Raw genomic sequence first — 16362 nt, forward strand, 5'->3', positions numbered from 1 at the left:
CTTGAAAAGAAAAAAGGTTTTACATATATTTTTCCGTTTTTAAAATTTTCCGTTTTTTATTATTTTTTATTAACGATTGTTTTGTTCAATCTATTAGCTTCTAAATAAAATACTAATTAATTGTTCAAGTACATAATAAAATAGAAATGGTATGACGAAAATAGTTTGAGCGACAATTCAGCTGCCAGAAAAAGTTATTTGTTACCGTTAATACTCCTGTTCATGCCAAGAGGCTGTCATCTTGTCACTTTAAATATTTTTTGTAATGAATCTTGTCCATCGATGAAGTTTTAAAATCAATTTTTCATCAGACATTCTGTATCGACAACCCAGATTCAATCTCAGTTAAAGTTTTTCACACATATTTCATCGCACTTTAATGCACATTTTAACAAATTTTCCCAGCCTTTTTCTTGTCCCAGGTGATTATGATTAGACCTTGTGTCTCTCCGTCATAATTGGCTGAGTTTTTGACGATGTTATAAACTGTTTATCAACTTTTCAGCTCATTTATTTTTCTGATTAGTTATCTTGAAATATGGAGTGGTTAAACGCTACTCAATCTATCAGCTAGTCATTTGTGCAGCGTAACGTGCAGGAAAGTGTGCAGACAATAGACAAGAAACAGTTATCACGCATTTTCACTTTAGGTTGTGTGAACTCGAACCCACTTTTGGAAAATTAGTCAAACTACTTTAAACTTTAAAATGCAAATAAGAAAGATGGAGTTGAACACAACTAGACAATTAGAGCCAAGCAGCAGGTAAAATATCATTTTGTATGTGAGCTTCTCATCCTCTTCACCCTGGGCAGATATTCTTATCTTCTGCACTTAAATCCAAGAACAACAACCTCACTGCCATCTGGTTGTCGTTCTTCGTTTATATTATTCCCATTCATTATTTATATACTTCTTTAGTATAATGAATTGGTAATCACCAGACTGTAACTACTAGACTGCTCACAACCAGTTAGGAAGTAGGTTTGTAACTTTACTAATGTGTGGCCGTACTTTATTTCCCTACCACAGCACTAACACTATGTCATCAACACCGTGACGTCTAAAACTACATATCATGCTATTATAAATCAATCTATTATTGTAAAACTTAGCAACATTTAATACAAAAATTGTACCATCAGCATTTAAAACAGAAAAATTTGCAACAAGTGTATGTATTTAGACATATATTTAAATGTTAAGAGACATTCTTTACTACAAGCCTTTTCTCTCCTAGACTGTAAAATTGTTATGTGTTTACAAGAAAACAGGAAGTTCTTCAAATCACTTGTTTTTTTAGCTTTGCTACATGAAAAAAATCATTTTAACTAAAGCAGAGCATTACAGTTTTAATATCCATGTAGATGTAAGTTTTCAGTGTAATATAATTTTCTCACTTTATTCCTTTAAAAGTTTTAAAAGCACTTCAAAGCGGAGAAGTACACTTTTGAAATTAAACAACAAAAATTTATTTTTAGCGTGAGAGATTGATTTCTTATTAAAGGAAAAAATTGAAAAAATGTAGAGCTCAATAGGGTCACATCAGGCACGTTCAGTAACTAATTAGAATGAGCTGATCAGAGCGTGACATTTGGCAGCCTCTAGCAGGTGTCCGCGTTGCATTAGGAAGTGTGATATATATCAATCGCTTCATTATCACCGCTGCAATGCGTGCTTGAGTCATATTTTGTAAGGTTATGATAAACTGTGATGCCCTAAGGAATGATAGCATACCTCTCCCTTTTCACTTTACTGCCTGTATTTATCTTGCCACAGTTCTCCCTTGTGCATAATAAGCATTACTAGCGAGGCCCCAATAACTACTAAACTGTGTTGTCAGATTGTATGATATCTGTTTAGGGCTTGTTAAAGCAGCTACTGATACTCCCTGGAGCAGATGCCGGCCAGTTAGCTTGTCCGGCTGAAATGCCAAGCATGCCCAGTATATCAACCCAGCCAGATGTTCAGATGATGGAGGCTGGTACGTTATTAAGTTTTTTGTTTCAAATGTAGTTTTTAAAAAAATATGGTGAAAAAAACACAAAGACTTCAGATTTAAACATTTAATACTTTTAATACCTTTCGCTTAATTTATTTTATTTTTTGTTGTACCTGAGCTATTATATTTTTATTATATTATATTGTTATTATTGTTTTATAAAAATGTAAAACAATTTTTTATAAAACTGATTATGATCTGCCCACTAAAAATATTTATATAATTTAAAGCTGGTAGAACACTTAATTTAAGGCAATTTAATGTATTATTTTGTTTTTATTATTAAATATACCAACTTATCATTAAAAAACAAGTAATAACATAAGGCATAATAAAGGACACGAATATAATCTTTTTGTTTTGTTTTTATTATTTAATATACCAAAATAAGAAATTAATGAATTAAGCTACAGTTAAAAACGCTGTTTAAATATTTATAGTCTCAGCTGTAATTGTGGATTTACATTCAAATAAATAATTTCTGAATTAATTTGCAAAAGGTTTGCCTTTCAAATTAAATTGTTGCATATTATTATTAAAATAGGCAAAAAGAACATCTGTAAAAAAATTAGAACATTATTGGTAAAAGAATTAATACAATTATTTAATGAGATGACCTCAAATTGGCAATAAAGAGAGCTTCCTTACAACCGATATTTGTGTTTATGATGTAATTATATATCACTCATAGCAACCTTTAAGCTCAAAAACTGTGTTTTCAATAAACTATCATCAATCTTTTGCTCATATAAGTGAAGCATGTGATGTGGTTTTCCAACGTCATAATTATAGGCTTTTAATGTATAATAAAACTATTTAGCAAAAAAACTCCGGTCAGAAATGAATGTTTGAAGCATAATCTACCCTCAGTGATTTTATGAGCAAACTTAAAGTCCCCAATAACCTGCTTCTAATGGTTCATGCACAACTAGAAAACTGTCAACCACGCTGACTGTCTTTAGGAGAATCGCCAGCAATAGTGGGCAGCCATTTTATTTTATCAAATACACTTTTTTTTTCTATGAATGTAACTGATACCTTGGCAGTCTGGTGTGCCTTGAGATACAGTCAGGTGTAACAAGTAGCTGCACAGTTATTCCAAAATGCGGCAAAGTGGTTGATTAGTGCAGGTGTCAGTCTAGCAAGCTGAAAGTTGTGAGTTCAATCCCTGTTAAAAGCAATCTTTTTACCTCTCCTTCAAGTATGACTTTGAACGACACGGCTGTTATTATAGCAAAGATTAAATAGAGATTATGACTCACTCGTAATTAATTTATAAACAAAACAGATATGCCAAGCTTTAATTCCTTATTATCATTGGCTGTTAGTTGTTTTATAATCGTTTTCATTGGTCAAAACCAATATTTAATAAATCATACACTGCAAATTCTTAGCGTAAACAACCTTGTGATTTTCTAAAGATAAGGATTAAGAAGTTACTCAAGATAAACTTGTCAATGATTAACCATTGCAGTAGTACCATCAAATGGCAGAGTTGATCATCGAGCAGTGTTAAAATTAAACCTTAATTTCAAAATAACATTACTGCTATCATTCTTTTTAATGTTATTTTAGTGTTCCGATTTGTTGGAAACAGACAAACATGCAAGTATCTAACCACTTTCTGTTCTAAAATTAAACCATCTCGTTGTAGATGATCCAAATCATATATCTTATGAGATTCCGTATGATGCTGAGTGCAGCTGGCAAGAAACAGGCAAGTTGTGGTATGACATTTATCAGCAGCAACTCAAGGTCTGCCGCAGCGGTAGCTGGACATTGGCCCAGATGGCACAGCAAGGTAAGGAGAAACAGTCAGATGTAAAATATGAGAAAATTTTGAGAGTTTTGTGGAAGTCTATCAATCATTATGTCTTCCGCCAGTTGAAGGATTTAAAAAAATTTAACGGTTAAAGATTTATAGTTCTGAATTGAAGAATTTTGTTTGCAATATTAAATGTTCTGTACAATTTCAATAGCTAAACTATGTCAGTGAGGAGATACATTAACTTTATCGAGCAAGGAAAGTTTTTTCACAAAAAGTTCACTCAAACGTCTATTTATCATGACCTTTATATATAAACTTTCCATTGTAACATAGACGCTTATCAAATATTTGACTGGATGTTTATCGTACAACGTCGGAGGTTTATCGTACAACGTTAGAGGTTTATCGTACAACGTTGGAGGTTTTTCAAGTATTGTATCCTCATAAGTGAAAAAGCTGAAAATTAAGAAAAATTATGAAAAATAATAATGCTTATATATATTACACATATTATAATAGAACAATAGATTGTGTATATATAATCACATATATTATATATAATATACATACATATGAACATGTATATACATATGTATATATTATGAATAAGTAGTCAGGCTTAATGTTAACAGCACTCTACGTTTTGAAAGTGCGGAGTGTTATAATTGACTAGAGAGTTGGAATAGGTTAATGGCATTTATTTTGAAATCTAGGTTGTTCTTTCTTTCTAGGTTCACTACAGGTCTGTTTTGTACTACTGCACTCGTCAGGTGACTTACATTAAAAAATATATAGGTAGCTAAATATATTATATACGCATGTATATATAATATATATATAGTTACTATATATTATATACGCATGTATATATAATATATATAGTTAGCTATATATTATATACGCATGTATATATAATATATATAGTTAGATATATATATTATATATAGCTAACTATATATATTATACAGTTAGCTATATATAATATATGTATATATATTATACATGTATATATAATATATATATAGTTAGCTATATATATTATAAATACATGTATATATAATATATATAGTTAGCTATATATGCCTATATAGTCATGATGGTAATTGTTAGCATCCCTAGATTTATTGAGGTATTTTCTGAATTGTGAGCACTGGTTTGAACAAATTCTAACAAATTGTACATCAAATGAAAGCTTATGATACAGGGAATCTATTTTCACAGTTGATATATTAATTAACAATCACTGGATAAATACAGTACATGTTTAATGATAATACAACAAAAAAATGACATTTTCACTTTATTTCATTTTCACATTTTCACAAAAAAATCCCCAGATTCAGACAAAGTAGAACCTCAGCTTTCTAATGATGTATAGTCGGATAAACTTCATTGGAACAGTCAAAGGATTAAACTTAATTGAGTAACTCTACTTGGAGCCAATATGACAAAGGGATAATATCCTAGGGGTGCTAACAATTACCCATGACTGTATTATATACACATGTATATATGTGTATAGCCTAAGTTAGTTTAAACTTTACTTTGTTTGAGTTAAAGCAGAGGTTATTTTACATTAAAAAAGGTTATTATTGTTATTTATTGTTATTTTATTATCCTAATGTTTGACTTCTGCATGCTTCAAATATTTACGTAATATTAATCCAAATAATAAAATTTCTTTTTCATTGCTATGATTTTTTAAGCAGTAGCCACTCTATAAAAGCTCATACCCTATGCGTGCTCCATACCCTATGTATACCCCATACCCTATGTACACCACATACCCTAAGCATATCCGATACCCTATGTATACCTGGTACCCTAAGTATACCCGATACCCTATGTATACCTGGTACCTTATGTATACCCCATACCCAAGTATACCTCATACCCTATGTACACCCCATACCCTACGCATATCCGATACCCTATGTATACCCCATACCTTATGTATACCCCATACTCTAGACATACCCCATACCCTTTGTATACCCCATACTCTATATATATACATGTATATATATATAGTAGGGAATGTGACAGAATTTTGAAAGATTCAATTGAAACCCTGTTGTAAGGTCGCATACTTCCTTTCCTTGTATTTGATGATTGATCGTTTTTGTTAACCCTTTTTGCTTTGTAGTATTGTTGTTTGTTTTACGCTTCTGATTTGCATAGGATTATGAAATTTTGTTAGTTTTGCGAGAAATATGTTTTCACTATAAGTCCTACGTCTAAGTCGATTGAATGATTAGTTGATGAGATATTGCTGAGCTACAGTGGACACTTCTAACTACAGTGGACACTTCTAACTACAGTGGAAACTTCTAACTACAGTGGACACTTCTAACTACAGTGGACACTTCTAACTACAGTGGACATTTCTAACTACAGTGAACACTTCTAACTACAGTGGACACTTCTAACAGACTGAGAAATGAAAAATGGCTACTGACAGGACACTAGTTTCTAATGAAACACTGATTGAAATTCTGAAATAGAAAAAGCTAAGAAGCTTCTTTTCCTCAGCAACAAGAGCTTCACACTAAAACTGGTTGTTTTTCTATTCATAACAAATATACACACTCTATCAGACTCGGTTTACTGCAATCATCATAGTTCTTCAGTTAAATCTAAAACATCACTTCTTTAAGAGTGTGTGAAAGAAGCTCAAAGCTTCAAAATGTATTCAGTTTAAAAGGAATTGTGCTATTCTAAGTATTTCCACAGTTAGTGTAAAATTGTTCATAAGGTCTAGTATCAAATCTACTTGTGTACACAAGGTTGAGTTTAAAAATTTTAAATAAATTTAATTATTTGAATTCAATTTTGATTTCAATTTCAATTTTTAATTGTTTACTGTTATTAACAAACACTTTTTATCTGCAAGTATCTTATAAACCAGTTTAGCCTTCTGACCAAAACGTAATTAACTATTCATTAGGGTGATCTTTAGAACAGACCTACCACAGGGTCAGTCACCTTCAGAAAAAGATTAGGACAGAGGTAAGGAATTCCTTGCTACTTCTTGTCTTATGTCTGTAGAACCTAAGATGTCATCAATTTTATAGCTCCTAGCAACGCTGTGGAAAGAACTCCAAAACTCGACTACTTCACAGAGCATCAAAAAGTATTGGCACCAGCACCTGCCATAGACATCCATGTGTTCACAATACCTGGAGAAGGCCAGTTTGTCTTCATGGCTAACTATAACGCTAATGGACCGAGGTACAGCTGCGCTCATCTCATTTCACATCCTAGTTCAGTTTTGTTTCTGCCTGAATATAAAGTACCTGATACAAAATTTGTTATTAAATATCTCGGTAACATTAGAAGATATAAAATGCATTTAATTTTGTGGTAGAAGTTGAACTCGGCTACTCCTGGCCACAAATGCACGAGGCTGGTTGACGATAAATATTTTGGATGGCACTCCTTTTAATTTTAATGCCTGATTATGGTTGTATAATTGGAGGGATTACCAGACATATTTTTGTCTGGTTCACCAGTACTAGGAATTAAACTTGGATCCTATTAAAGGTGAACCATCCCTTACCCACCGCATGCGCGTGTCTGTAGAAAGCAGAAGGCGATGCTCTACAAGTGGGTGAACGAGTCGATACAGCCATATCAGAACATCAGCGTTTATGAGCCATCGTCTTGCACCACCTTCGCCGTAGGCCGGCACGTAAGTCATACACCAGAATTATCACCTGCCAACTATGTCACATTTATGTATGTCTCTTAGCGGCACCCTCTGACAGCAGAGCAACTAATGCCAAAAAGTCAAGCAATGCCACTGAGTTCTTGGCAAGCTGCCATCAATCATCACCTAAACTATCATTAGGTTGGTTCCCACTTTCAGCTACAGCGAAGACCCAGAAGTTGCATAGCCTGAAATAGCTAACTGTCTTCGATTAGAGCATTCCCCAAAACGTGGTTTTTCACTTTTTATTGCCCGCTCCCTCTTCTCATGTCATACTAGCTCTCTGTGTTTACTGATCGTTTTTTATCTCTGATGCAATCATAATAACCCTCAATAAACCTTTTTCTCGTCACATTTAGCTAATCAATTTGGCTCGTTAGATCAAAACGGTGGTGCAATTGGAAAAACACTAATATCACCTTTGAGCAAAGGAAGTAATCAAATAAAGTCCTAGAAGAAAGTGTGTGATGTAATGGAGTTGGCATTTCATTATGTCATAATAACCTATACGTCTGTGGCAGACCAAAGCGTGCACTAGCAGTGTTTGACATAACAAATCAATTGTAATAGATAAGACTTTAGGAAATGTGCACCTACAGTTAAATACTTAAACTCATATGACATCAAAAGATTGCTTTCCCGTGCATCGGCAAAGAACCGCTATAGTGAACAGTATTTATTCCTTTTCAGAAAACTGTACCTGTTACGTTAGAGAGCTTTAGGGTTCATACACGTTTTTAGGTTCTGTTGGTTTATGCAAGATGTGTTTTGAAACTGGTTTTATTGCATAATTTAGAAATAGTTCTTTTGATGGATAAATTTAAAATAGATTAGTCATACGATATAAGTTAGAAGATGTATTATTTGTTTTGTTTTTAATAATGCAACGGTTATTCGCTAAAAATCTGTTCAAACTTACTTGAGCAAAAGTAGTTTTTTGTGAATAGTACTCTATATTCTAATATTTATATTGCGACCAAAAAGTATGTTTGCTTATATATTGCCTTGCAAATGAATACCTACACATACATATACGTAAGAAATAACAATATCGGAGCAGTTGTGAGAGATTAGGAGGTAGCAGGCAAGCCTGCGCTAGGCATAGCCCTATCCATTATCTGATCGCGTCATTATCTGATTGCACTTTGGGTGCAAACGCTCATTGTAATGCCGCAACCTTTCTTTAACGAGTACATTTATCAAACTGATTGTCAATTGCGAATCCATTTTATTGTTCCCCGTGAGTTTTCATGTTTTAAGATTAGAACTGAATTAAAATGATACGATTTTAAGGTTTGGTCGGCGTGAGAATAGAGAGGGGCATTATTGCTTATGTCAGCAATACGTCATACATGGTCATTAAACACAACAATGCAGAGATGCGAAAGGGATAGGAGAGAAATGGTATAAAAGTTATTAGTATTGAACAAAAGTTTAGTAGAAAGTGTCATTAGCATCCCTTGGGTGATAATGCAAGTGTTTAACATTATTGAAAAATGATTATTTCGAAGATGGATGTTTATATGTTGAAAGAAAATTATGCTACTAAAATTTCATAGTAATTTCCGAATTTCTCTATTATAAATATATCTTCTACGTGAGACCAACTTACTACACGCAGCTCATTAGTTTGCTGGCATAAATAAATTTGGAACAGTTATTGTTGACAAATACCACTCGTTTCTTTTTAGTTCTACATGGCAGTAGCCAACATGAAGCGAAGCTCAGCCCGCTCATCTGCTGAATACGTCACTGTCTTCAAATGGCATTTCCGTAAACTCAAGTTCAAGGCTCACCAAGATCTGCCTAGCGCACAACCTCGAGATGTTGAACATTTTGAAATTGAAGGAGACCATTTTCTTGCGGTGGCCAATCATAGAGCAGCGCAAGACTCTGAGAGTAAGTAAAGTTGTCTTTTTTCGACACCTGTCACAGGTGCTTATCACGGCATTTTGTGATGATGAAACTGTGTGAATGTGACTATCACTACATTTCCATTGTGTGTGTAGGATATAGATTGGGAATTGTGTGCACATTGAGTTACCATGCAATAAGCATTTCAATAGACATTCATATGTTGCGGTTTAACGAAGGCTCTTTGATAAAAAGGATAAGTGATTCTTTGCCAAAGGTCATAGTGGCGCACATCAAACTGCTCAAATCGAAATAGGAACAACTGAAGTGTGGAAATGTTTAAAATGAAATATTTTGCCTGGCATTTTCTTGTGCACCATTCGCAAGTGTCAACGACTGTATCCATTCTTCGCAAGCCTGAAACATTGAATAAGAAGTTGTATGTAACAAAACTCGCTTGACCTGCGGGTTTGTGTCATTTTCATCTTGTGGATGACTCTAACTTATATATGTGCCAAATAAGGGCTAATTGTATAACTTTTTAGCAATATCCTGTGTGTGATGTTTAATACTGCAACATCGAGAATGTTCCGATATATATCACTTCAGCCTCACGCATTAAAATAACAAGTTATCTCAAGTTATATATAGCATGTTAACACAATAATCACAATTCTCTAGTTATATGAAAAATGTTAATACAACAATCACAATTCTCTAGTTATATATAACATGTTAACACAATAATCACAATTCTCTTGTTATATATAACATGTTAACACAATAATCATAATTCTCTAGTTATATAAAAAATTTTAACACAATAATCATAATTACCTAGTTGTATATAACATGTTAACACAATCATCACAATAAAAACATCTGCAGACACTGTGACCGCCAAAAAATACTGGCTCAGTAAGCTAGCTATAACATGACGATTTAAAATCGCAAAGCAAAACAATTAATTACATATAGAGGAATGTCAGCGTCGCTGGCAAGACATCATAGAGTTACACCTCTAGTCACGCACGAGTCTAGCGAAGCATTGTGTCTGTCAGATCATATGTTAGAATTTATTAGACTCTCTCCCATTGGTTTTGTGTTTGATGTTGGATGCTTAGCCGTCTCTTGGCACCTACTCTAATGGAAGCCTACGAATCGAGGTATGGTTTGATGTACACTACAACATAGCAAAAATTCCTACTTTCAAAATGATTTTCAAAGCGACAACCATTTCACCGAATGTTATGTTCATTATATTTAGGTGTTCTTGTCAAATAATTTCCACGCCAGCTGTATACATCGTCAAAGATTGTTTTAAGTCGCCGGCAAATATCCTAATTGTCTTTCAGATGCAAAGATAATCAGAGTGATGTTTATTCACTTCCATTATTAACATTTTTGTCAGAGAGTTGAAATAAGTAGGAACTATATGTTTGTCTGAGATAAGAATATTTGTGTTGTTGCTTAATACCTTTTTGGTCATAACACTTGAAGCTTGTTTATTTGGGCTCGATGATCGTTATCCAAAGTTGCTTATTTAAATTTGATACGTAAAGTATCGGAATGATGAAATATTCCAGACTCTTCCGGAAGCTTGGCTAGAGCTATATGAATGAAACATTATTTTAAAAATATGGCATACCTAAAGCCTATCTGTCATCTCCCAAATGTCACCAAGAGAATGTTCCTGGTGGCTTGTTGGGTCACCTCAAGCATTAATGAAATGATTTAAACTCTGTAATTTGAAGTGTTGGTGTTTTGATGTGTGAAACAATTTGCCTTAGCAGGCGCCAGTCTATGTAGCCTGTGAACTAGACAGGTATTCTATTCATGAAGAGATTGATGCTGTATAGCAGGCAGCTAAGTGTTTTTATAATTAGCTGAGTCATACAACTGTTTTTATATTTGTATATTCTACCAAATAGCTTGTTGACTTCTTTGTTGTTTGCAAGCATGCATTAGCAGGTGCCAGCATGTGCTAGCAGGTGCCAGCAAATACTATTTTAAGTTTGCATAAAAATGGTCAATTTTGTTTAATAGAAATAGCATCGTTGAGCAAAGCCTGCTATGAATAGCAATAAGAAATATATGTTTGGTGTTTAAAAAATTCCTAAATAGTAGATTTTTTCAAAATACTTCTCAAAGTGTTAAAAACTGGCTTCATGTGAATAGTGAACTACTAACATACTATTGACATTGTGTTCAATGCGGGGAAAACTGGAGCTGTTAAAATGCTTAAACCATGTAATCAATGTGCAGGCAGAATAATTAGCAGCAAGATAATATTCCACATCAACCAGTTACATAATTCTCCCACTTTTAAAATTAAAATGCTATGCAACTAACTAGCAACTATCTGTTCTGTGGGAAAAATGTTACAAAAATGTTACAATCAATTTTGTAAAACATGATGTAACGTAGCAGATAAGTTTAAAAAAAATCTGATTCTAGCGAAGTTCGAGATTTTTTTTGTTTACAATCAGACACTCCGCAGGTGAGTGTTCCAGAAGCTGGTTCTCAAGATCCAGATTAACTTTTGAAGCTGAATACTTTCGGTGACCTGGCAGAAGCCTCAAAGCAGATACGAGTGAAATTTAGACAAAATCAGCTGCAAAATTTGGAAATGCATAGCGATCATGCAGACTAACAGACAGACTCTCAATGACAAAATGAGATTAATTAAAAGTGATTACCAAACATTTCAATTAAATCATTACTTATATGAAATCTATAGATCACCTTCAACTTACACTATATAATATTATTATATAGTGATAATAATATTATCACTATATAATAATATTATAATTATTATCATATTATAATAATGTTATATTTTCTTGACACTTGAGACAACCCATTTTAGGCTCATCAGTGAACTACAATGGTCTCTCATTTATTTGGAAGTTTGACAAGAAAAACAAGACATTTGCAGAATTCCAAAAGATAGTCACAAAGGGAGCATGGGATTGGACATACTTCTCGACGACTAGCGAATCAGGGGAGCTGTTTCACTTTTTGGTAGTTGCTAACACAATAGACAACAATAGAAACGTCAAGCTGAATTCACAACTTTACTACTGGAGTAAATTAGATGGAAATATCGGCAACTTCTACCAGTACCATCCAATATCGGTAGGTGTTCTTCATTCAGCTGGGTGTCTAGCAGAAGTTACCAAAATGGTTGTGCAGAATAACAAACTGTTAAAAGCTATGTTTTGTTTAAAATTAAGTTGGATTATTTTCATACTATATAATTTATTGTGTTATTTTTTGTGATTTTGTAAACTCTTTGCACCTTGGAAAAATATGATAATTACTCGTGGTGTAACACCTGGTGACACAGAAGCAAATATCATTTTTACGTTAGGTAAACAACAGAACTGAATACATAAATATAATAAATATGATATCCAAAACTGAATGTCAATAATAAAATCAAAAATTGAATTGATGATGAATTAGAGAAATACTTGTACATATCAGATTTATCTCATTAATTGAACAGTAAAATAATGACTAAAGAATCTAATAGGTAATAATTATTATTGATGACCAGCTGAATTGTAAAAAAACCTTTGCATGAAAACATTTTGACTTAATTTTGATTTTGGAAGATGACGTCATCATGTTTCTTACGATGCTAATAGATATCTAAATTAGTCAGTCGATACAGTTCTAAATATGCATTTTATACATATGCATAAATATACAGTTATAAATGTGCAAAATCAACTTTTATTTTAAGCAGAGTTATCTTTCCATTTATTGAGAGTAGACAACTAATGTATGTGCTCACACCAAACAAATAATATTTGAATTAAAATGAGGTAAATGAACATTGTTCTAAATAGCGTTATAGCAAGAACTTCAAATATTGTTTGTGTAAAGAAATTAGTAGATGGAAGCTTATTGTTCCCTCCAAAAGAAATATTTAATTTATATCTGGTCAGTTTAACCAATGATATACAGCCCCCCATGTGGGGGCTGTATATCATTGGTTTAACTTAGTCATGGATTCTCCAGTGATACTGAAACATTGATTCTTTCCAGAAACTTTGCTAACCTAAATAAAAATTGTTTTGACAATGTAAAGTGTCAATTTCAATTTAAGCACAGTGTTTGTCACGGATGAACAATTTTTTTGTAATTTAGTACATTTTGACTAAAAATTCATGAGTACTCACTACTCTTAGCTTATATAAAAATTATAAAAGTATATATAAAAACTGATAAAAAATTTTTTTAAGAGATTCATAGCTGTTTGTCATGCATTAGGTAGAATAAAAGTAAAACTTGTGTTTTCAAAATTTATCCCACTTTCTTCAGCATTGAGTAGACAACTCTTACCAAGAATGTGCTTAGTAAAATACTTTGAGTCAGCGTAAAAGCTACAGTTTTCGTTCTTGATGTTACTTACGATGACAAAGAACATATTGACTAGTGGATTTCTTCTTATGCCATTAACTGGTAAAAACCTGTTATTGACAGGCCAATGACATAGAGTTATTCTCTCTCTAAAAGTTGCATGTTGAAGTCGGAGAGCTGGAGATTGGTTTCTTGTTTTTAGTAGTTTTTACAATAAATATTTTAATCTTTTAGCCAAAGCTATAAATAAAAAAGCATGCAGGCGTTGACAAGTACTGCCACTTATTTCAAAGTGTAAAAATGGTTCCTCCTTTTACAGAAATCAGAATAGTTTTTGGTAAATATTAAATAGGTATTTCTAAAATTTTGGCAGAAAAGCCAACTTTATAAAAACAAAATTATTTATTAATCAACATCTAAAACAACAATGTTCAAAAATGTAATGCCTTTAATATTTTAGTAATGCCTTTTGATTTTAGTGGCTAACTCGTGCCCTTTTTATTTTTTTTTGTTTTATTATTGTTGTATGGCGTAATTTGAAAAACATTTCTACTTGGCTTGAATAAAATTATTGCCAATAAAGTAATATATAAATAATAATAAAATCAAATAACTACTATGGATTGTAGACAAGTGGCGCTACAGACTTTGAGTACTTCGAGTTGAACGGTGATGATTACTTGGCTGTGGCTAACAGTGTCAGCTCTCTCGAGTCCAATCGCAGCACCGAGCGCCACAGCACAGTCTCAGTTATATACAAGGCTAATAAGGCTCGCAGGGAGTTTCAAGTCTTTCAGGAGATTCCTACATTTGGGTAGTTATACACTGTTGCCTTAGTAATACCCCATGTACCTAGTTGATGAGTCATAATATTGCCTTTGAAAGCTTGCTTATAATATTGTAACATGTTATTGTAACATATTACCAATAACGAATTCTTTTTATCTAACACTATCTATACAAGAAATTACATCTTTAATATTGCAGTATCTACACAGACAGCTAGTGTATACTTACCTCTAATATTGCAGCATTTTCACAGTCAACTATATTTACCTCTAATATTGCAGTATCTACACAGACAGCTATACTTACATGTACCTCTAATATTGCAGTATTTACACCGACAACTATATTTACCTTTAATGTTGCAGTATTTACAAGGACAACTATACTTACCTCTATTATTGTAGTTTCTATACAGGCATAAGTACCTACTTTTAATATCTCAGTATCTATGTAGGACATGATATCTACCTTTAATATTACAGCATATACACGGAAAGCGATACTTATTTTTAAAATCTCCACATTTACACAAAAAATGATATTTACTTCTCATATTGTAGTATCTACTCAGCCAGTAATACTTACTCCTAATATCTACTTGGGAAGGAAAACCTTAAACTTTTAGTATAAACCTTTGGAAGGTTGCTTATCCCTAGCACTCACCTACAAAGAGCTGCTCATTATCTATTTACAGAGTAATACTTACTTCCCTAAGTTTCCTAAATATATATTTTTAATGTGATACTAATACCACTGATAGCTCAGTGCCCAGTGACAACATGAGACGCACCCCTGATGCTTCAACAGCCATGAGTACACTTTTATATACGTATGCACAATACCTCAGTCTCAACCTATGGAGTATTATATACAATATACCTGCATAGAGTATTATCTACTCTCAAAACGTTTTGTACCAACAATATTTCAATTGCCACTTAAAAAGCGTTATATAGTTACAATACATAAATTTCCACACATAGAGTGCTATGAACCCAGAATGCTTCAGTACACAATTTTAAAGCCATATAGCAGCATCTACCTGTAGAGTGTTTGTTATTCATTCTCTGTAAGTCTGTGCCCACCTTACCTACCCATAATATGTCGACATCTACCTATAGAGCATTATTGAATTACAAAACATAAGTATTCACCAGAGAGCATAATCTACCCATAATATCCATACACATGTACAAACTAATGATACTAAAAACACATTTTTATGCAATTATTTAGTGCATGTTTCTGCTGTGGCTGTAGGATCATAGACTGGGAGTACTTCACAGTAGGTAATGATAGCTACCTCATTGCGTCTAACCAGTTACCTGGCTATCCACAAGAATTTGGACCAGAATATCCGAGCAAAGAAACTATCATCTATAGGTGGAAAGGGGCGGAGAAGTTTGTGCCCGCTCACAAGATAGAGACAGCACGAACTGCTGATTGGGAAACACTTAAAGATGGTTCAAATACTTATCTCATATATGCTAATGGTGGAGGTCGGACTACAGAAATATATAAAGCTAAGCTTCGATAGCCTGAGTATAGCATATAACGTATACATGTATGCATATATATGTATATATATTATATATACATATACATGTATATGTATATCTATATGTATATATAACATATATATTGTATACATATCTATATATATAATATATATTGTATGTATAATATATACGATATATATTGTATATATACCTGTATATATAATTTATATATTGTATATATACATATATATATTGTATATATACATATATATTTTTTTATATATCGGTAGTATACATGTATATACATGTATATATATATGCCGGTGATCTATATGTATGATCACCGGCATATCTATGTATATACATAGA

At 32.8% G+C, this 16362-nt stretch overlaps 1 protein-coding gene across 1 annotated transcript in view; it reads left to right on the forward strand.

The window, feature by feature from the left end:
- LOC137391217 (thrombospondin-type laminin G domain and EAR repeat-containing protein-like) overlaps positions 1-16035 on the forward strand; it is a 32362-nt gene extending 16327 nt beyond the window's left edge. The window contains exons 4-11 of the mRNA XM_068077622.1: positions 1862-1982; positions 3655-3801; positions 6843-6999; positions 7351-7459; positions 9169-9376; positions 12204-12472; positions 14335-14519; positions 15755-16035. Of these exons, the coding sequence (XP_067933723.1) occupies positions 1862-1982; positions 3655-3801; positions 6843-6999; positions 7351-7459; positions 9169-9376; positions 12204-12472; positions 14335-14519; positions 15755-16031 (1473 nt within the window). The 3' untranslated portion in view covers positions 16032-16035. The remainder of the gene's footprint in view (positions 1-1861; positions 1983-3654; positions 3802-6842; positions 7000-7350; positions 7460-9168; positions 9377-12203; positions 12473-14334; positions 14520-15754) is intronic.
- Positions 16036-16362: the final 327 nt, after the last annotated feature.

This window comes from Watersipora subatra, chromosome 3 (genome assembly GCF_963576615.1).
Source record: "Watersipora subatra chromosome 3, tzWatSuba1.1, whole genome shotgun sequence".
NCBI lineage: Eukaryota > Metazoa > Bryozoa > Gymnolaemata > Cheilostomatida > Watersiporidae > Watersipora > Watersipora subatra.